Source organism: Cryptomeria japonica, chromosome 10 (assembly GCF_030272615.1).
Source record: "Cryptomeria japonica chromosome 10, Sugi_1.0, whole genome shotgun sequence".
In the NCBI taxonomy this organism is placed as follows: Eukaryota; Viridiplantae; Streptophyta; class Pinopsida; order Cupressales; family Cupressaceae; genus Cryptomeria; species Cryptomeria japonica.
In genome coordinates, this window is record NC_081414.1 from 801,764,607 (window position 1) to 801,786,706 (window position 22,100).

At 33.5% G+C, this 22,100-nt stretch overlaps 1 protein-coding gene across 3 annotated transcripts in view; it reads right to left on the reverse strand.

The window, feature by feature from the left end:
• LOC131072267 (uncharacterized) overlaps positions 1 to 22,100 on the reverse strand; it is a 67,839-nt gene that overhangs the window by 41,422 nt on the left and 4,317 nt on the right. The window contains exon 1 of one of the 3 annotated variants that reach the window (XM_058008401.2): positions 3,654 to 4,153. The exons of the other annotated variants lie outside the window; for them this stretch is intronic. Within the exon in view, the coding sequence (XP_057864384.2) occupies positions 3,654 to 3,731 (78 nt within the window). The 5' untranslated portion in view covers positions 3,732 to 4,153. Of the gene's footprint in view, positions 1 to 3,653; positions 4,154 to 22,100 lie in introns of those variants that run through there. 3 annotated transcript variants of the gene reach the window in all.

The following is a 22,100-nucleotide window of genomic DNA, read 5'->3' on the forward strand; positions in this document are numbered from 1 at the left end:
ATTAAATTTATTTTATTAAAATAATTATTAATTTTTTCTTCTAGTTTGAAAATCAAGTATTAGAGATTTATATTGTTAATTTTTTTTAAAAATCATTAATAATAAAGTTTATAATATTAGAGTTAATTATTTCATTTTTGTTTATTTTAAATTACTATTATTTATCTAAATATAAAATCAAAAAGTTATTTGAAGAATATTATAGAATTTTTTTTAAAATAAAATTTATTATTTATTATTTTTATTTTCATTGGTCACTATGTGAAAAGGCTTAACAAAATCTAAGTTTATAAATTCTAAATATTTCTCTCTTATGCATGAATTAGTTTCTCCACCTCTTCTATTTGGTGAAATAGATTGTTTTAGCATTATAAAATAAAATTATTATCTTCTTTCAACTTCATCTTATTCACATCTTCAATAAAGTCAATTGTACTTTTGACAACTTATGAGATTGCATTGTTCTTACCTACATCTCTTAGGACTACCTCCAAGCTTAGTTTAACCGCATCTCCATAGATAAACCAATTATCTAACACATTGTGTCTTTTGGGTCTCTCGAGTCAAGAGCATTAAGCTTTTTACTCCTGCTTCCTAAATGATTGGCATTGACTATCCTCCTACCACTTCTCCTTCATCCTCCTCAAACATATTTATTTGATTTTTCTTCCCAAAACCATTTGTGTCCCATGTTTCAATGTCACATGGAGCTATTGATTTAATAATGCCTTCTAGTCCAAATGAGCTCGGGTATTTGTGGAATTCCAAAGATGATGATGAAACCTAGATTTTGGCTTGCAAACTTTTACATTTCAAACTACTTATTGGTGACAAACTCAAATTCCTTCAACTCCAATCTCCTAGTTGTGCATTATGCACTCTCTTTCAACATATCAAGCACATGTTCTAAGAACATAGATTTTCTAATTCACTTTGGCATGATTTTTTTCATGATCTTCTCATCATCTTTGATCATTATTCATCACTATAAAACTAATCTACTGGGAACTGGGTTCACCACATGAATGTGGCTTATGAATTAATTGGACATTATAATTTCTCGTCTTTGGAAAGAAAGTTGCACCATTGTCTTTAATCACTTATGTTCTCTAAAATTTGTCATAAAAAAAAACTATCATTTTCTAGGTTGCCACATTGTCAAAATTGTTATAGGGTATTGAGAAGACCAACCAACAACTCACAAAGAAGATAAAATAGATATAAGGCCATATCTTCAAGATTGAAACTACACATAAAGACCTTGTCAAGTGTATAAAATTCATTAGTGCCAGTAGAACCTCATACATGGTTGCTATTGGTTCCACTTTGTATGAGCAAAAACAAGATCGGTGACAACACCTTGCACAATATATAGAGACAATGTAAAGGATCACATTTAAGATGGATATTGATTGCACTATGCAGAGAATTGAAGAATGAATCATATAAGAATATGTTGAAACTTGGGAGTGTGTTATGATTGCACTTATTTTCTTGATGTTTCTAGCCAATTGGCTATGATATGACTATAACTTCTTGTTTTTAAAAACTTTAATCAATGAAAAAAATAAAGTCGTACTCAAAGCTTACAATGAGCTAATAGAATTAAAAATAAATTAATCCATATGAACTAAAATACAAATTAACTCTACTTAAAATATAATATGATCTCAACTTTACTTTTCATCTAGTTTTAAAACATTATAAAAAAATGACTATCTCAAATTAACATAGACTTTGTTGATTTTCTTTGATTTAATAAAATTAAAATTGATACATACACAATCAATTCCCTCAAAAAACCTGTTTAAACACACTTGCAACTTAATTTTCAGTCTTATACTTTTACCTCTAAATAATAATTCTCATTTTGTCAAATAAATATAATCAATTTTAAATTCGAAGAGCGGTTCAATGCCCCTTTATACTTGAATTCCATGGTAAAATGTCTCACTTGCCTTTACATCCTCTCGGAGGTGTCGAGCTTATCTATTGTTTCATACCTAAGTTGGTACGAGTTGACTAACAACCAATAGGGGAAGAGCACCAGTAGCCGTCATAGCTAACTTTGCGCACCCACAAATCCTAAACGATACATTGGATTTTGATTTTTTTTAGTTGTCTTCGTATGCGACTTAACTGCTTATAGCTATTGATATGGCTTTTGGGTAGTAACAATGCATGTTGTGGAATCAGTTATGTGCACAAAGGTCAAAAGGTACATATTTCAAAGTGTCGCCTGATACCTAACTAAAGATGTTCTAGTAATCGTCAACTCAAAATCGCTAGTACTTGTTGACAAATGTCCCAATAGTGGTGCACAAATGTTCCAATAGTGGTGCACAAATGGTACAAATGTTCCAATAGTTGTGCACAAATGAGCCAATTAATTACAAAAAATGATTGGCTATTGATACAAAACAAATTTATTAATGATATTTTCACTATGACGGCTATTGTGGGGTTCAACATGACAAATAAGATGATGGTTATTAGAACTATGTTATCTATTGGTGCTCTTCCCCTACATACTTTCCAATTGAAAAGAAGTAATTCTTGTGCATTACCATTCTATTTTCAATTGAATTGTCAAGTTAAATTGTTGTAAATAACCATCATCGATTCAGACTTAAGTTGTCTGCATAACCAATACACATTTTCCAGTTGAAAAGTAGTAATATAAGTATTATCAGCACATATTTTCTACCGATAAGAATTCTAATGGGCCAACTTGAACCTTGAAGACTATGTTCCCAGGACCACAACTTACAATCTCGCCCCAACGTTATACACATGCAAGAATAATAACTGTGCGCTCTATTTTTACAAGGCAAGAATTTATAAAAAGTGTGCCAGATAAGTGCGGCAGTGAGCTGTGTCTCTTTTGAGCAAGGGCTTCTTAATTTTTCATTCAATGTTTGCTCCAATTAGTGTTTTTGGTATTGTTCATACATCAAGTGAAATTCTTTGAAGCAGTAGATTTTATTCTGAAAATTCTGAGCTTATTTTGTTCTCAGATCTAGGGCAAAAGATTCAATAGCTTCTATGCCGTTTATCCAGTAATGCTTTGACAGTAAATAATGTATTTTAGATAGGCAAGACTCTTAAGATTAAAAAGAGCAGTTTTCTTTATAGTCTATCGATACTGTTTTTCTATCTTATTAAGCTTACGTTGACAGGCGACTGCAACTAACAAGAATAATTTTTGAAAGTCCATTTATTAGATTTCGAAGTTTTTAGATTTGATTGCGTGTCGAAAAAAACAATTTTTTTATAAAAATAACTCAAAAAATGCTCAGAGTTAAATCCAGAAGCTTTTGAAATTCAACAGATTATTAACTTCAACTGATCTTGTTGCTTGGATCAAATGTTCTATGAATGCGTAATTTATTTCTCAAATCAAAGAAAAGTTTCGAAAATACAGTTAAAGCTAACTGCAAAAGTTCTTTCCACTGTCCTAGAATCGATCTTGTTGCTCGGATCAAATGTTATGAATGCTTAATTTATTTCTTAAATAGAAGGAAATTTTAAAAACTACAGTTAAAGCTAACTGCAGAAGTTAAGACCAGGTATAAATAAAACGAATCGGCAGTAAAATGCAATGCAGCACAAATAACAACTACTGTAGATCTGAAAAGACCTTGAAAAATTACCTGCGTGGCCTGCAATTGCAAGCGGAAGACAGCTTGTACCTTGTTCCTCTCCGCTTTCCATTTAGCCGCAACGTGCATCCTGCTCCTGCAAACCTTACTTTGACCGTATTGCTACTGTACCCTTCAATCTCAGGCCGTAAAGCACCTCAATTCAAAATATTTCCGATCCAAAGCCTTTGCCATTTCCAGCAAAATTCTTTTCAAGATAAAAATATAAAAAAGAGTTCCTAAAGCGTACTTGGAATCCAGCTTTTAAGCTCATAAATCCTCCGATCCAGGGTTTATGCACATTAAATTTTGTGTTCCTTTCCAAAATTTTAAGCCATAACCTGTTATTCCGTGATACGCCTCTGTAACGTCCGACTCCGAAAAAATCAATCTAAAAATAAAGTTCAAAACCCTCTGTCTGGAATTTTATCTTTTGATCCATTGTAAAGATAAAATAATTACAAATGCTGACAAAGTCTAGATCAGGACAGCCATTATTAGAACAGTAATTAAATATAATTATTGCCGTTTCCCGCTAAGACAAAAGTGATTGGCCTCCTTCTGCCATTGACTTCACACAGTATTTAACTCCAGCGGTAGCCTGATTTCATTAAATATTGTGCAGAGTGTGCGGAAAGCACACGGCGTTCCAAATTTCCCGTTCCGTGCGGGTTGATTTATAGGACATTGTGCGAGACAGACGAAGTCTCCATCAGAAGGACGTAAGCAGGGCAAGGGTTTCAAAAGTCTATTTGAAAATGAAGAGCAGTTATCATCGGCCTTGCAGGCTTTTCATCGTGCCGCTGCCCACATATACGGCTCGTTGACAGGGTCACATGGCGTGTTGGGAATCGCCATGGCCGTAGCATTTGGTGATGATGCCTCTGCAAGTGCTCTTTCATGGGGAGTACCATGGAGTCAGAGGAAATTGACGCCCCCGATCACATGGGCGGGGCCAGGGAGCGGGCAGAGCAGCTGTAGCAGCTGTTCAGCTTTGAAGAGCTTCTCAAAAGTGATTGCTTTGTGTTAATACGGCTTTTATATCACATGGAACGACGAGTATGGGTTGAACAACGTGGTTGCCCCAGGCCTCCGGTTCAATGTGGGAGTGAATGAAGGAATTTTAATGACGTTTATTAGATCTAACGATTGTCGTGTGAGAGTCTTATTATCTATAAGGGTCTATGAAAGGCCCCGTGCATTCGATTGTTTCAGATTTAAGAAACCAAGATGCAACAAGTTAACCAGTTTTCAAGTTATTTTTCTTATTGGTTTTCTTGTTATGAATCTTGAGTAAGGCTCTTTGCAAAATGGTTGTTTAGATGTGTATTTAGGGGCTCCTAGTGAACATAACTTAGCTAAGGATGACATTTTGTTTCTTTAGGACATGATCTGATGGGTTTCTAGAAGGAAACAAATGCCCTCTAGAAACCGATCTAATGGGTTTTGGAGGGCATTTTGTTTCCTTAGAATGGGTTTCTAGAGGGGTCATGATGACATGATCTTAAAATGGATGATATTGTCTTAGTTGGATTCTTGTGGGCCCATGTTTGAGTTGGATTCTTTTGGGCCTTCATTTTAGTCACTTGTGTTGCTCAACATTCAATACTTGATACAATGTATAGTCTTTTTCCTCATCTTTATGAGTCCCTTGTCTTTTTTCTATTTGACAACCCCTAGAGTTAAGAAGTAATAATTTAGAGGGGCATGAGAATGTCTTGTCGAAATAGACAATGTTTTGTTAGTTGGATATATGTAGGCCCTTGCCTCTTACAAAAAGAACAATCATATTGCTTACCATTCAACACTAAAACAATGTGTAGTCCTTGTTATCTTTATTTTAAGATGAGTCTCTTGTCCTTTTCTATTTAATACCCCTAGCATTAAGTATCAATGATCAAGAGGGGCATGATCATGTCCCATCAAAATGGACAATGTTTCTTAATTGAACCATATCCCCCCAAAGTATGATCCTCCAAAAAAAATCATAAATTGGTTACTATCTAACACCACACAATCCATAATCTTCACCTTCTTCAGTAAGGGATGAGCCCTTTGTCCTTTCTTATTGATTACAATTAATGTTAAATGGCAATGGTCTATATCAACAATGAAGTTTATTTTGGGGGGTATTTTTTTTGTATTTAATTAAAGTTGGGGAGATCACAACCTAACTCATATAAGGAGTCAAGGCATTGCTATGTTAACTACATACAAAATTGTAATGCATGGAAAGAGGGATCCACAAATTAAGCTATGAATAAGTGAATTCATAGCTTAATTTGTGGATCCTTATTTGCATACATTGCATTTTGGTGAGCGCGACATTGTGCTTGCAATAATTCTAATTTTTATTTTCAGATCTAATTTGTATGCATTTAATCAATTCATATTTGCACTACTTTCTGAAATATATCATTTATGCACTTAATTTACATTAATTTAGAGGTTCAATTCATAAAAACCCTAGTTTATTTTGATAAAATTGACTTAGTGGGTTGCATAATTTTTAATTTATATGCTCATATCTGATTATTATTACATGTTATTTTCATATTTAGAAGCATTTACTTGTCAAATCTATCATTTCTTTAGAGAAACTTATTGGTTAATCAATCATTTTATAAGAAAAATACATTGTTTAATCTTCTATTTAACTTGCATTTCAAGTCTATCCACTCAATTTTTCCTTCTTTGTATATGAATTTTGTTACCCTTTCACCTACATCCAACATCCTGATGAAAAAAAGTTATATAGACTTATGACTTCCCAAAGTTTAAATACTAAGGGATGTGAGCCTCTGTTGAATAACCTATTCCATGGGAACTTGGGTGAATCCTCAATCCCTACATAAGACATACCTAACATAATGGAGAACGATTCCCCTCACACTTCTCATGATGAGGATGACTTGTTAACTAGGGTTACTGTAGACCAATTGGGGAAACTTGGCCATGAGTTGGATAAGCTTCAATAATGGATGGGTCAAGAACACCCAAATAGTGAGGCAATCTCCTTGATTGAAGGGTTGAAGAGAATGGTTAAAAGTGATAAAATTGGTGTGGAATTGTTGTGTGGCATTTCTCATATTGTTGATACCAATGTTATGACGATAAAAAGTTGTACTCAAGCTCTTGGTTATTCTAATCCTACAAATCAAGTTGAGAATTTCATTTCTATGCGTACATCCTTGCATAAAGTGTCCACATATACAACTTCTATCATGACTACTTCTACACAAAATGATTATCCTTCACATGTTATTCATGGGGGCAACCCTACTAATCAATACTCCTGCATACTTCCTCCAATTAGCCTTCCATTTGTTTCCCAACCATCTCCTTTACCAACATACCATAATGCCCCACCTCCTCAATCTCAACCTCCACCTACCTATCACAATTTTACACCTCCATCACAATCCAATATATCCAATTCAAACTCATCCACTGAAGCCACTATCAATAACCTAGCTCAAAGTGTTTCATCCTTACAACAACAATTTGCTTCTTTAACCCAATCTAAGTTCAATGTCTTGACATATGATGTAGCTAGCATACTATTTGATGATGTGGTTTGTGTGGTTGCTCCTAAGAATGTGGAAACTCCCCAATTGGATTTATGTAGTGGAAAAGGTGACCCCTTGACTCGTGTGAAAATATTTCAAACCTTGTGTAGTGATTTCTCTCAGGATCATAGGCTCATGGCAAAAATATTTACTCACACTTTAGAGATGAAGCTTTGCAATGGTATTACTCTTTGCCTCCTTATTCTATCACTTCTTTTTCACAATTGGCTAATGCATTCATTCAACATTTTCAAAATAACATTGGTCCTCAAATTTCTTTGATCAATTTGGTCCTCAAATTACTTTGATTGATTTGATTCATTGTAGGCAAGGAGTTAAAGAAAAAGTGATTGATTTCATAGGCATATATAAACATTTGCATTCACAAATTACTTATCCTATGCTTGATGGTGATGTTCAAAGAATTTTCATTACTAATTTGCAAGAGGATATTAGAGATAAGCTTCTATTTTCTAAATTTTCATTTTTCACACAATTGTGTGCAATGCTTCATAACTATCAACTTCAAGTAAGCCAGTTTGAATCCTCTTCTTCAATGACTCTAGTTGATAAGAATGAGAGAGCTCAACAATCGTTCAACAAGTTTCAAAAACAAAACAAAGGCTTCATCGAGATTAATGACAACTCTTCCAATCATATAAATACACAAGTGGCAACCACAACATTAGGTGTGGCCCTTTTATCATCATACTTTAGAAAAGAATTAATTTCACTTCCTAAATATTTACATAGCATAATGCTTCGATTGATGAATGGTAATGTGTTGCAACTTCCTCTCATCAAACCTATAGATCCCTATAAGCCTTTACCAACTTCTTTTGAACATAAAGCCTTTTTTGAGGCATGTGATCCAAGACCTTATTGATTCCAATACCATATTCATGGAGGGTGTGAACGATAAATCAAACAAATCTGTGTCACCCCCTAATAAGAAGTTGCAAATATTTACTAATCATTTGCCTTCTCATTCCACTAATGTTGTTGAGTCTAAGAGACTTAAACTTACTCCTAATGTTATAGGCATAGAATCAAGTACTGTGTTGAATCTTATTGAACAATCCAAACCTAAACTTGAACCATGCATAACCTTTGATTCTAGGGAGACTATTGAAGCGTCTGATGGACCATCATACATTAATGCAAAGATTAAAGGAAATCTCTCACGAGGAGTTCTCATTGATCCAATATGTATGGTGAATGTTATTATTGAAGAACATCTCTTTACTCAACAATTTCATCAAGAAACATATGACAAATCCAATGTTATGATTAAGGTGCACGATGGTTTCACTTGTCCTACTATAGGTTCTATCACTCTTCTAGTTGAGGTTAGTACTATGTGCTTAGATGTTACCTTTGCAATCATCCCTACCTCCAATCAATTTCATGTAAAGTTGGGACATCCTTGGATTTCTTACATGCAAGCAATACCTTCTAACATCCATAAGTGTTTGAAGTTCCCTCATAATGGGCATATTATCATGATTAATCATAGCCTTTACCAACCCACAACAAGACATGGAAATTTCACCCTTGATTACTTTTGGCCTCAACAACCTAGACCTTTGAAACCTCGAACAACTATTCTTTTCCTATCCTATCAAAAATGGAAAAATGAGATGATATTAGCCTTGAGTAAACCTAAAGATCCTACACCTATGGATATTACTCCTCCTCATCCTAGACCTAGACTTCTTCTACTCATTCTATTCCTCCTCTATATGCTACAGTCCCACACCCTACATCATATAAATGTAAATTTCCAACATCTTGTATCTCTCAACCTAGTGAGGTTTCTTCCATTCCTCTCCCTACAAGGGAAGAAAATAAGCCTATGTTGATTGATCCTCAACCTTAACAATTTTTTGAGTCGAACTAAGATAAATTGTAGTGTGAGAGAACACTGATGAAGATGTCGTGCAAAGGCTCGTGAACTTGCTTCCCAAACCAATTCCTCTTTGAAGATGCCAAATGTTGAATTGTTTTCGTTTGTCCAACCTTCGCCTAACCCTAGAGAAGAAGTTCAACTCAATCATCTACATCAAAATTTAAAAATGTCCATGCAAAATGATTGTTCATTTCCTTTACGTGTTACAGATCCTATTGTGATAATTTAGATGATGATGTTGATGCTTACACTAACAATGTTGATCCAAATGATTCTAATGATATGTATGAGGTTATTGAGATTAATCATGAACTATCTTCACAATTTTCAAAAGCATTAACCCTAGATCTCAGTGACAAACAAAGTGACTCGTCATTAGAGCATGGTCCTTGTTTGGAACTTGCAGCAGCTCCATCTACCATGCACGTTGTTTCTCCTCTTGCTTCTTGTCCACCACCCCTAAGTGACATTAAGCAAGATTAGGGGGCAGACAATTTGCTTGACTAGTTTTACTTGTGTAGTAGACTCGTATGTGTGTTTACTTGTACATAATATGCTTCCCCTATGATGTGATGCTTGATATATCTTTGTGTTATGTTAGGCTATCTTTGGATGACCCTTGTTGCTATGTTGGCATAAGGTAATAAAGAGGTTGAGTCTATTGTGACATTCTTCTATTTGTATCTCAATTCTTACATATGTCGTATCAATGTTTATGTCGTAAATGTGCTATTGTTCGTAAATGTGCCATTTTTTGTCTACTTGGGGATGATGCAAAGCACTGGGATCTCTCTTTTTGGTCTCTACCATGTTGACACAAAGAGACTTTTGTTTGTTCATCTTATGTGCTCTTCTTCCATTATGCTCCTAGTTCCACTACCATTGGAAGATGAAGTCAATTCAATGCAAATCATCTTTGATATACATAATTTTATCAAAAGTGCATATCGATCCCTGTTAGTGGATCCCTTTGTGCTTTGTCATTATGTTTTGTGACCATTGTCCTTGATTTGTCTAAGTACTTGGGGGCATATCATTGTGACAATGTGCTTGTCTATCAAGATGCATGTATGCTACCTTAAAGATATTGCTCTCGTTAAGGCATACACAATCGCTTTAACGTGGGGACATACACTCCACTCATTGTTACAGTTTGTGCACACACCACGAGAAGTTTGGTTTGTACACTTTTGATCACATACCATGACATGTTTGGTATATTGCAATACCTATTTTGCAATCGATTCAATTCACTTATTCAGATTACTTTTCAAATTAATCCTTTTGCTTTGTGATCTTTTGCACCAATTTTTTAATTCAAATTTTCTATTCATGACTCATAGTAGGCATAAGCCTTACTAGGCCAACATAGTCATGATCTCTTTTCTCTTCATGTGTTGATCTGTTAATCTTGATATTAGATTGATAAGATCCTAAATTCATTGGGAGCTTGGTGTGTCTTGCCTCTTTAATATTTTGATGAGATTTTTCAATGCTAGTCTATAGTTTACCAAGAGTATGAATGTAGGCTCGTACTCTCATTAAAGTGGGGGATAAATGTAGCATAAGTTGTATCCCTATACAATTTCGTCCTCACCTAGGCCTCATTTATGTGTTTCGGTCTTCCATGCCCTAACTCCACTTAGATTTTGCTCACATGAATCCAAAATCAGAATCTTCAACACCTTTGTGGTGCTCTATCCAAATTTGAGTCCTGATTGGTAGGATCAGGACACCCTAGGCGACATGGTCCTCCCAAAAGGAGCCCAAATTTAGATCTTGCAACCATCACATTTCAAAGGTGGGAAACATTCTCTGTGTCGACCTACTTTAAAATTTCAAACACATTTGGTGTAGTTAGGTATAAAATAAAGTTGAACCCCCTCATTTTGGGGATCTCAAAACATCTCTCAAGTTGGAATTCAATTGCACTCTAGAAAATTCAAGTGAGTAAGCAAGCAAGCATCGCCAAGGTAGTGGAGGAGAGGTCAAGTTTAGATTTCAAGCATTTATGATGACATCCATGATCAAGACATTATGAAGACATTCTACATGACATTATCAGCCTTTGTATGAAGACTTCAAAGCAAGAATTATCAAGGCATCAAGTTCCAATTCAAGCATTTCAATTCAGATTTAACCTTACTCTCAAAATGAAAGCTTTTCAATTTAGTCAATTTCCATTTCAATTTTAATTTTATTTTCAATTCAAGGGTTAATTCCAAACCCAAGGTTTGACCTAGGCAAACCCCTATCAACAACACCATCTTCCTTCTTTCTATGTACAGGCAACAAATTCAAGAGATACAGATGAAGATTTCGACAGAGAATTCAATGATGATCAAATCCAACTTTTGCAAGAGAAAAAGGTGAAGGACTAGGTCATCGAGAGTCATAGAGTCCTGAACATTTTTGATGAACTTCTCAGAACATATTCTTAGCGACATTCTAATTTTGAAAGTTTCCTAATTGCCTACATCTAATAGATGGAGGACCAAGTTGCCTAAAGCCACATGGTCTTGTACTTTCAGGATGAATTTTCTCCAGCACAGGTGCCTCTCTATTCCTTATACTTAGATTTATCTTTGTGTCTGCATACTGTGTCTGTAGCTTGTTGTTTCTATTATTTTATGTCAAATTCTCATCATTTACCCTAGATCTAGCTTTCAAAGTACATCATTTCAATTGCATCCTCAACTCAATCAAAAAGGGAATAAAATCATGTCAGTATTCAACCCTCTTCCTAATAGAATTGAGGTTGAATATATCGAATTCACTCATCTCTCTTTAATGTTTTGTATGAGAATAAGTGAATTCATAGCTTAATTTGTGGATCCCTATTTCCATTCATTACAAAAATCAATGTTGCTATTTGAACCTTTGACTTCCTTCAAACTAAGTAATGTCTTTACCAACTCTACCACATAAGGGATATTAAATCTTTCTGAATTTTTTTATTTTTTATTTTTATTAAAAAAATGAATATATAGATAAAAGAAAAGGAATGTACAAAGAGAAAGACAGCCTGGAGGAGGCACTTCCAAGTCAAGAAGCCTAAAAGTAACAATGTCTTTTAGTTGTCTTAGCTAGTTTGCTCCTCTGTGTAATGCTTAATTGTTAACATTTTATATTTGTGTACAAACTTAAAATTATAATGTACTCACTAGTTAAGCTCTTATGAAACAATGTATCTATCCGAAAAGGAAAAAACACAACACTTCATGTGTTCAAACTATTATGAATGGACATTACATTGTGTACTCACATTTTCTTTTGAATAGCTCTAGTTTGTGATGCTTTGTCACACTATTATATTTGTTATTGAGAAAAGATAAAAGATAACACTTTTCAAGTTAGTTTTGTTTAATTGTAATAATATTAGAACTAATGTTCACCTTGCAAAAAAAACATTAAAACCAGTAAAAAAATTGACTTTGAGAGTCACTAATCTACACACTAAAATATCAATAAAAATATTGGAACAAAGAGAGCATGGATTTCTCATGCCAATGATGTCCTTGCTAGCCATATTATAACTTTTAAATTTATTTTTCTAAACATTTGCACTTAAGGTTGCTCCCTTCATTTCTCACTATGTCCATGTAGGTGTCCCTTAAGTTTTAGAGTGGCTCTTTGAGTCTTAGTGGGTCCATTTACCTCTTTCTCTACTTATTCCCCCTAATGTGTACATTCAACTTGATCTGAAGGCAACTAGATATATGTCTCTTTCAACAAATAAAAAAGATGAAGCCAAGATCTCTGAACCACAATAGACACAATGTGCCTTCAACATGTAGTGTGATACATCAAGCAATGCAAGCATAAGCTCTACGAGTTTTAAAATATCCTAGTTGACACCATTGATGTCATAATTTAATGCTATTGCATATCTATCATTCTATTTTTCTATAAGTTGACTCTATTAAAAATCAATTTTATAAATGGGTCATAAACGGTTAAAAAATAGAGGGTGGGGGATTTTGGCTATCCAAGGGCTAGGGAAACGGTAGATTTATTACATGTTCCTTTTGTTTAAACACACACAAGCAATTTTATAAAACAAAACGAATAATCTATGATAGAATACGCTACTTCAAGCCTAAAACTTTGATTTTCACCTTGAGTATTCCTCAAGACCTAGATACATGAGGTGGGTTGAACTTCCCTTTCTTAACCTCATATTTTTTCATTTCTTAAAAAACAATATGTGAATGATGAGCAGAGTTATTTGTTGAAAAAATAATAATGATAAATTTGCTAGCTTGAGGATTCATCCTAGGGCCTGTGTTGAAATAGATTTACCCAACCCCTCCTACATACCATCAAAATTCTTAGCACTAGATTTGAAATAAACAAATCAACTTTAGTAACAAGTCAAACACTCACTTTATCATCATAAAGAGGGGTATGTAATCAAAGATCACCCCTCATCAAAAAATCCTTCTTTACCCCCACCCTCCTTACCCTCTCCTACTAGTAACCATTTATCCATCACCCAACTTCAAAAATTCCCTCCATAATTCTCCAAATGAATTGATAACCTACTTTTCTTATTAATATTTCATAAATTTATTAAGGGAATTAGTCAAATATTTAGACTTGAATGCTAGTGATCCTACTTTTCTTATTAATATTTCATAAATTTATTAAGGGAATTAGTCAAATATTTAGACTCGAATGCTAGTGATTTTGATTGTGTCTGTCAATCAAATTCCTACCATAGCCAACATCGAGCTCACACATTTGATTTCTATATTTTCCACTTCACTATCCCTTAGGACACTATCTACAAAAAAAGGTTAGAGGAATATTCAAAAAATGAAACAACCAAGCATTCCCTTCCCTTCCTCTCTTGAAGGTTGTTCCTCATATTATAATAATGTTGATTCAACCCATTTTACTATTCACTCCAACTTCATCATCCCTTCCCTAACTATACATTGTCCTAACACAAGCCATTGTCTTTGTTTCCTCCCTCAAACTCATCAAACGACCAATTAAAGCCTACAACCATTACATTGCCTTGGCAAAAGAGAACTCATAATCTATTCTATGTTCTCAATGAAGTGCTATTTATGTCATGGAACATCACAAGTTTAATCCCTCATAAAAGAAATATAAAATTCAAACAAGTCATCATTTCTAAAAAAATATCGATGTGCTCCTCCAAGGAGCCAAATTTGTAAGAGATAGTCTTTCTTGTGCTCTTATTTCATTCCTAAAAGAAACCCTCTTACCTCCTTGTGAAATATTGAAGAAATCAAAGGCATGCCCATTAACCAAACTCCCTAGTTTCAAAGTTTCATTATTAAAGAAAGAGAAGACCCATTTCACCAAAGTGTGGGTCACCCTCCTCATTCAAAATAATATTATTGGATCTACTATATCTATGTATCCAATGATTCTTTGTAGAGACACAACTTATGGAATTGGCTAAGCATTAACATTACCCACACTAACTAGTACTTGAAGGGAGCTTTAACATGAGTAAACACCAAGTTGATTGTAATTGACTAAGAAAATCTAGATTATTTAACAAAGAATTTGAGGGATAGTTCATATTTTATATTGACTTAGGACTCCATGACCCTTTATTGGGAAGCACGATAATCATTCCTCTTGTTGTTACACTTGGTAAAAAAATGGATATGAAAGAAAAAATAATAATTTCTAGATAGGTTCTACCTTATTCTCAAGTTCTCACTTTCCAAAACATTTCCACTACCCTCTTATATCACACACCCATCTTCATTGATATCTCTTTCACTAAAGCTATGAAAAATGAATGAAATCTTTTGTTTAATCTTGCTACATATTATCTTAAAATAAATATTGACCCCAAACTCTATTGTTGTATTTGCTTCTTCGAAATCAAACCAACTCATAATGAAATATATATTGCATGCTTGAATCTTAAGATTAAATGCTATTTGTCATTCCTTAGAACTTACGACCCAAATAATGTTGCTAATATGAGAATGAAGTTGCTAAACAAAGGAGAAGAGAAGTAAAATGGTTGTGAAAATAGTCCCACTATTGAGGTCTCTTGATGACTAATCACAATGACACACACATTTAGAAGTTTTGTTCTTGCTAAAAACATCATAAGAGAGTTTGAGAGCTATAGAGGTAAATCTTAAACCAAAACAAATTGAGGATCCAAAGAATGAAGGATATATAAGAATTCCATTATTCTTTTAATTTCTCAATTAAAAAGACAAGAAAGAAAGAATAAATACCATATCCAATGTGAATGTATTCTTTATCTCTAATTTTTCTAACATTTCTCAGCTTGTTTAAAACCATTAAATAAATTTTCATGGACACTCCTTTAGATGAAGTTGTGCAAAATGATTTTGATGATGTTTCAAAACAATGCATTCTTAAAAGATCTTGAATGATGTCATTATTTGCCTAGATGGATTGATAACTCCAAAAGAACTAGAGTGCATCTTTTTCTAATGGAAAAAAACATTTCTTGTATTGATGGGATTCATATTAAGTTTTTTAAATCCATGAGGCACATGACCAAAGAAAACTTATACAATGTTTGCAATAAAGAAAAAGAACACGACTTTGTAGGGCTTGATATCAATTATGGGGTGAGAAAGCTTATCCCCAAGAACTATAAAGTAGATTCTTTAGTTGTGTAGTGTCATAAATTGTCATTGGGCCAATTTACACCTCATGCTTGTGCTCCTACTTTAGTGCATCTTCCCCTCATCACCTATCTGGATCCGTTCAGTGCCTTAACTCTAGTTTTGATGCCATATACACCTACCAATTGATCTTTAGAAGCTATGTCCTTCTCCTTGGGATTAAGTTGAGGTCCCTAATTGAGGATGGGTAGGGCCCTAGCGCTCCGGTCCTGGGATGAAAGCACCAAGCGTCTTGGTCCCCCTCAATGAGGCCCAATTTCCAAGTGGAGGATGGGACCTATCTCTTCGACAACAAATGAAATTGGTGGCCCTATATGATCATTGGAGGTCAACCTAATCAGTAATTGGACCTAGATCCCCATATATAAAGACTTTAATCAATTCATTTCAATCTAAGTCTCCATATCCAAGCAATCTATTCATTCAAGCATTCAACCTAGAGCATTGAAGCATTTTCAAAGGTCTTCAAGGTTGTGTACTCTTCATTCAACCATTGTGGATAAAATCACATCATTCATATGCAAGCATGTGTGTGTGATTAGGGTTTTGTCATGTTTATGCCATTTCATACAACATATGTGATTACATTCAAGAAGCAAAACAATATGACCAATCATTACAGATCTGAGGTATATCTTTCCATTGTTTATTTCAGTACTTGCAACATTTCATTCAAGGTTAATTCCTAAACTAGGGTTTGACTTAGGCAAACCCCTATTCCCAACCTATTTCCCCTTCTTTCTGTGTGTAGGAAGAAAGTACGAAGCTACGCTATTTAGGATCAACTTTATTTATAGAGGCAAACATGTTCCCCTTTGGACGACGAAAAGTGTGAAGGATCGGTGTGACATGCATACCAGTCTCGACATTTCAGGAGATGCTTCTGGGAACATATCCAAATACACTTAAATTCCTTAGATCCAGGTTTGTGGCTCGATCTAATGACCGTAGCTTATTGTTCATGCATTTTTACCTCAATTTTAACACAATTACCCCTATTTCAACATTTTACAGTTCAACTTAAAAGAGGGCACTCAATCCAAACCTAGTAAACCTAATAAGAATTCACAACCCTATCCTTGCTGATTTGTAGCTAGATCTATTAGGTTTAACCCTCTTTAATGTAGTGGTTCCCAAGCCCAAAATTAGTGGTTTTCATACATCTAATTGTGGAAACCCTAATTTTACACCATTACAAGTTGGATGGATACTCATTACTCATATTCATACCATCTTTACTATCATATGCAAATATTTGGCACAAAGATCAAACTTGTGGGATAAGGCATTGCTATATTTAAACAAAGTTGGTTCCTAGGTGGAAGGTTTATTCTTGACAAATTGTGTCTTTCTTGAGAAAACACCCATTGGGCTCAATAGTCTTATTAAGCTCATTTTTTGGCAAGGCTTGTGTTGAAATCAATAGGTAATTCATTCATAAGGTCCTTAGACAACTCATATTTAACAAGAAAGACATACACCATTTAAGGTTGCCTTTCAAAGAAGATTTAGTTGGATTATCAATGAATGGGGCCCTTACCAAGCTATTCCAGATTTAAAGGTCTAGATATAACAATGATTTTTTTTCTATTCCCTTTTCTTTATGTTCCTACTATTGATTATTTAAGTTATTTTGTTGAGAAAGGTCGACTTTGGGTTAGAACGAAGGTACAAACATATTCTCGAGCATAACTATGTGCTCAATTTGTACTTCACTAACAACTTATTATTTTGAAATAGTGGTGATGAAGAAACTAAAATATATATATTGTATGTTGTCTAGTTCTAAGTTCTCAGTATATAAAACTATGTTTTATGAACCAAGATAACACTGCTCCTTTAAATACACCCTAAATGTAATCTCCTTAAACATGGTGAGATTATAAGATATTTGGGTATTCCCTTGGCATTAGATTATCCCTCCATCAAATGTGGAAATGGTTTCTTGATAGATCAAACAAAAAACTCAATAGTTAGTCTACCATGAAAGAAAGCAAGGAATGTGAAAATGCTTCCTACACCAATCTGATGTGGAGAGTATTGTGAAAAAATCTTTAATCTTTATAAATACAAAAACTAAAAATATATATTGACATAAAATAAATAATATATCATAATATGTGTGCACATGGGGAAAAACCTTTTAGGATGAAAATCCCCCACTCCAAAGTAATCCAATGTATTATTTAGTAAACCAATGGATTACAATAAATCCTTCACATGGAGTATCACCAACGTACAAATTTAGAGTGGTTTTGGAAGCATAATGATACTCACAAATTAAACATACAAACTACAACTCCAAGCACCAAATAAATATGCAAGAATTCAAAACAAAAACCATAATGGTTTAGCAAAACTATCAACAAAACCACAAGAAGTATAGCACCCAAACTTGGGTCCAAATTCCAACTCCATCTTCTTAGTATTGTTCCCCTTGGCTATTTTTAGCATATTGTTTACACATCTTACCATTTTTGTACATGTCATATTTGACCACCCAAACTTAGATGCCCCAATTTGTCCTTATTTGACTTTCTCAAAGAGGCTCTATGACAAGTGTCCATACTTATCGTAATATTGGTCAAGGCTCCAATGTAACCTCCCTCTTACATGCTCTTACATATCATAGAATATGGCATATGTAACTCCCTTCATGATGACATTACACACACTACAAGATTCTGACACACGACCAAACTATGCCACATCGAAGTTGGATGCCTACCTCCTCTTATGAGGCCAAAATACCACTAAAGATAAATTCCATGTCATCCCCAAGTGGGATGCTAACTCTTCCCCAAGTAGGCAAAATACACAAAAGGCAAAAAAGTGGGTGCATACAAAAGTTTTAAAAATGAACTTTGGGAATGCAAGATTGAAACACCTTTTCTAACATACCAAATTCCTATCACTTGTTGGGATATAGTCTAAATTGTTATTAATTTTTTGATTGCTAATCATGTTTTAAACTCTTCTTGTCATTTTTCAACTAAGTCCACTTACCTCAAGTTGACTAAAAAGTGTTGCAAATTTAAGTCTAAATTTGATACCCTACTTAAGCTCTTCTTCTTGTATATAATTATGTTCACTTATTTTAGCAATATTTTTTATTGTGACTAAATCATGTTAAAAAGAAAGTGAAAAAAATAAGAATCATTCTAAAAGAAATTTCAACTTCAACACTTATTATCAAGATAAAATTGAATGTTTATTTCTTATCTTTATTATAAATTAAATTATTATAATTTTTTTTCTAAATAAATCTATAATTTAATGATTGTTATTTTCTTTTTTATATAATACAATTTTTTTTTATCAAATTGTATGCAATACTATACATCATTATTAACAAATTTTTAAATTCCCCCATCTTAAATTATTAGCGACATAAACAAAAAAATATTAACAATATAATGACAACTCATTAAGATTGTCTTAAAGATTGACTTAAATTAAACAAAACAAATAAAAGAAGATTTTGATTTAAAAAACCATATAATAATAAGTCACCTTTCAAAGCTCGCTAAATAAGACACATGTTTTCAAACTTATAAAACTATTTCTTTCCCCTCTATCTAATAGATTCTTTGAATTTTGTACTCCTAGATTTCCTCAAACATCCCAACTAACCTTGCTAACTCTAGGGAGTTCCCTAATTCACCTCCATATTCAATAGTAGTGTTCTTTAAGCAACACATCACTAGATGTATTCAAGTAAAATTCAACAATCCATATGTAAGAAAAGCAACATTCTCAATAACAATAACAATATTTGGAATGATGAATTTAATCATTTATATCTAGTCTTCACTTACGTGAACAAAAGCAAGCTGATTTCATAAGCAGCTTATAAACTTTGGATTGATCTATGTGTCTTTCCCTAAAAGGGATTGCAGTAGAATTGAAAAACATGTCATAATTTATCACCTAAGCTAATCATATTTAATTATTAAAAAAGAAAGAAAGATAAAGTAGGTTTCTTGTGTTTTTCATGCATACAAATTGATCCCATGAAAGGACTTTATAGGCATGAATATTATAAATTGGAGGAGTTGGATTATTGGAGCATGCCCACAAAGAGATTGTTTATTAGTTCCTAGGTTGCTCATGTTTGTTCTAAGGGGATCCCAATTTTCTTTATCAAAGATACTTGTCTTACATATAGTTTAATTTAAAAACACTTTATGTAGGGATAGGGATGAAGATAAGGAGGATATTATTGTTGGTGAGGATTGGATTCTTTTGGATGACACTCATAGCCCCGCTAATGTATGGGTTTCAAGGAGAACAAAGATCCACCTTCTCTGTCTTCGGTCATTGCTTTGGTCGCTTAGTGGTTTTTATTGTTGTTATTGTTATTTTGTTTTTGGGCTCTACCCATATTTCATAGACTCTCTGCGCTCTGCTCGTATGGATCCCAAGGGGTGATCTTGTAATCTCCTACATTTTTTTTGTGTGCATAGTGTACTTTATTCTATATTTAATGGAAATGACTGATATTCATAAAAGATTGATATAACGTTTTATGTGTTAACTTTTTCTGTTTATTAAACTAGATTTAAAATCTTAGGTCATTTTTAATATCATCTCAATGATAAATAAATTGTATAATATAAGATATAGTTTTGATTCTATGGTATTTTAATTATTACTTTATTGAAAAGGTGATAAGTGTCTAATATATATTTTGAAATGATGTAAAATATTATGTCAATTTTGGTTAGTATTTCAATAAAATTAAATCTAATTTTATGACTATTTTTATTATATTTCCATAACCACTAAAAATAAAAAAATATTTATGATACTAATAATATTAATTAATAAATCAAGTATTTGTGTGAGTGAGAAAGACTAATTTCAATACAAATCAAGGATAACTTAATAAATTATGACCAAACAATAATAGACACCATACAAATAGACATTTATTTTCTTTTTTTAACTATTTATTTTATGTTTACAAAAATATTAATATACACTTATTAAATATGCAATATTATAATTCTTAAAACATATAACTTAACTAAAAAAATTACATATTATTTAACTAAATTAAAAAAAAAAAAACATAGTTTTTAAGGCATATTAACTCAATAGATAATAAAATCAAATCCATGTCAAAAGTTTTTTTATCTTGTAGAGTGCAAATTAAGAAAGAAAGCAGAAATTCTACATAATGCCTTGTTAATGATGGATGGAATTAGTTTCTATTTGCAAGACTAGGAGCCAAATTTCTACCTAGTCACTCATGTTTCGTCTAATACATTCTTGTTGATAAGATTAGATAATTTGCTTATAGAGTATTGACAGTCAAACATTCTTGAGAAGATTGGCAATTCATTGGGGACTTTCATTAAGGTTAATAAGTACTTGATAGATGATGAATTTGGAAGATATACAAAGAATTTGTCTAATCATAGATCTTGAGAACTCTCCCCCATAGGTGATCAAGTTACAATCGAAAGTAAGATCTTGGCAATAAAAAATTGAAGTAGAAAAGGTGTAAATTTCCTACAAAATTTATCATCTCACAGGGCATGGGGTGGAAGATTGCTCCAAAAATTTGAAGATAAGGGAAGAGATGAAGGAAATGCCATGGATAGACAAAAACCCTACCATCTCAATGACAGGTTCTAATCAAAGAAACCAAAAAAGATGCCTTAGCAAATGATAGACCCCTCAAGATAATTTGTGCTATGCTAATATAATAATTACAAGGAGGGTTTCAATGCATGCCTTGTGCTACCCTCAAAGACAAGTCAACCTTTTATTTGGCTTTAGAGATTTTTGAATAACAAAAGATCATGAAAATATCCCCCCAACTCATAGTCATGGGGCTCAGTGGGTTGATCCTATTGTTGATCCCTAAAAGGGTGTCATATGGAAGGAATTGGAAGAGCGATGGTTCAAGGTGAATTTTGATGGTGCATCCAGGGGCAATCTAGGTGAATGCAAAGTTGAATGTATTCTTCGTGACCATCAAGGGTGTATCATTGCATCTAAGTTGACATACCTAGGAAGAGGGACGAACAATGAGGCCAAATTTTAGGTAGCGCTCATGGCTTTGTGATGTGCTCAAGAGTAGAAAATGAGCAACATTAACGCCAATCAGATAGGGATACACTCCTAGCTGGTGTTTAGAGACATGACTTGTGCCTATTGGTGAACTTGTTGAGGATTTTGAGGCATACAAGGCCACCCATGTATATATTTAGGCTAATGAGTTGGCAGATGAGTTGGCGAAGCACATGGCGAAGATGAGTGTTGTGCGAATAATGCAATCCTAATGATTGCAAGGCAGGTTCGATCTTTGTAG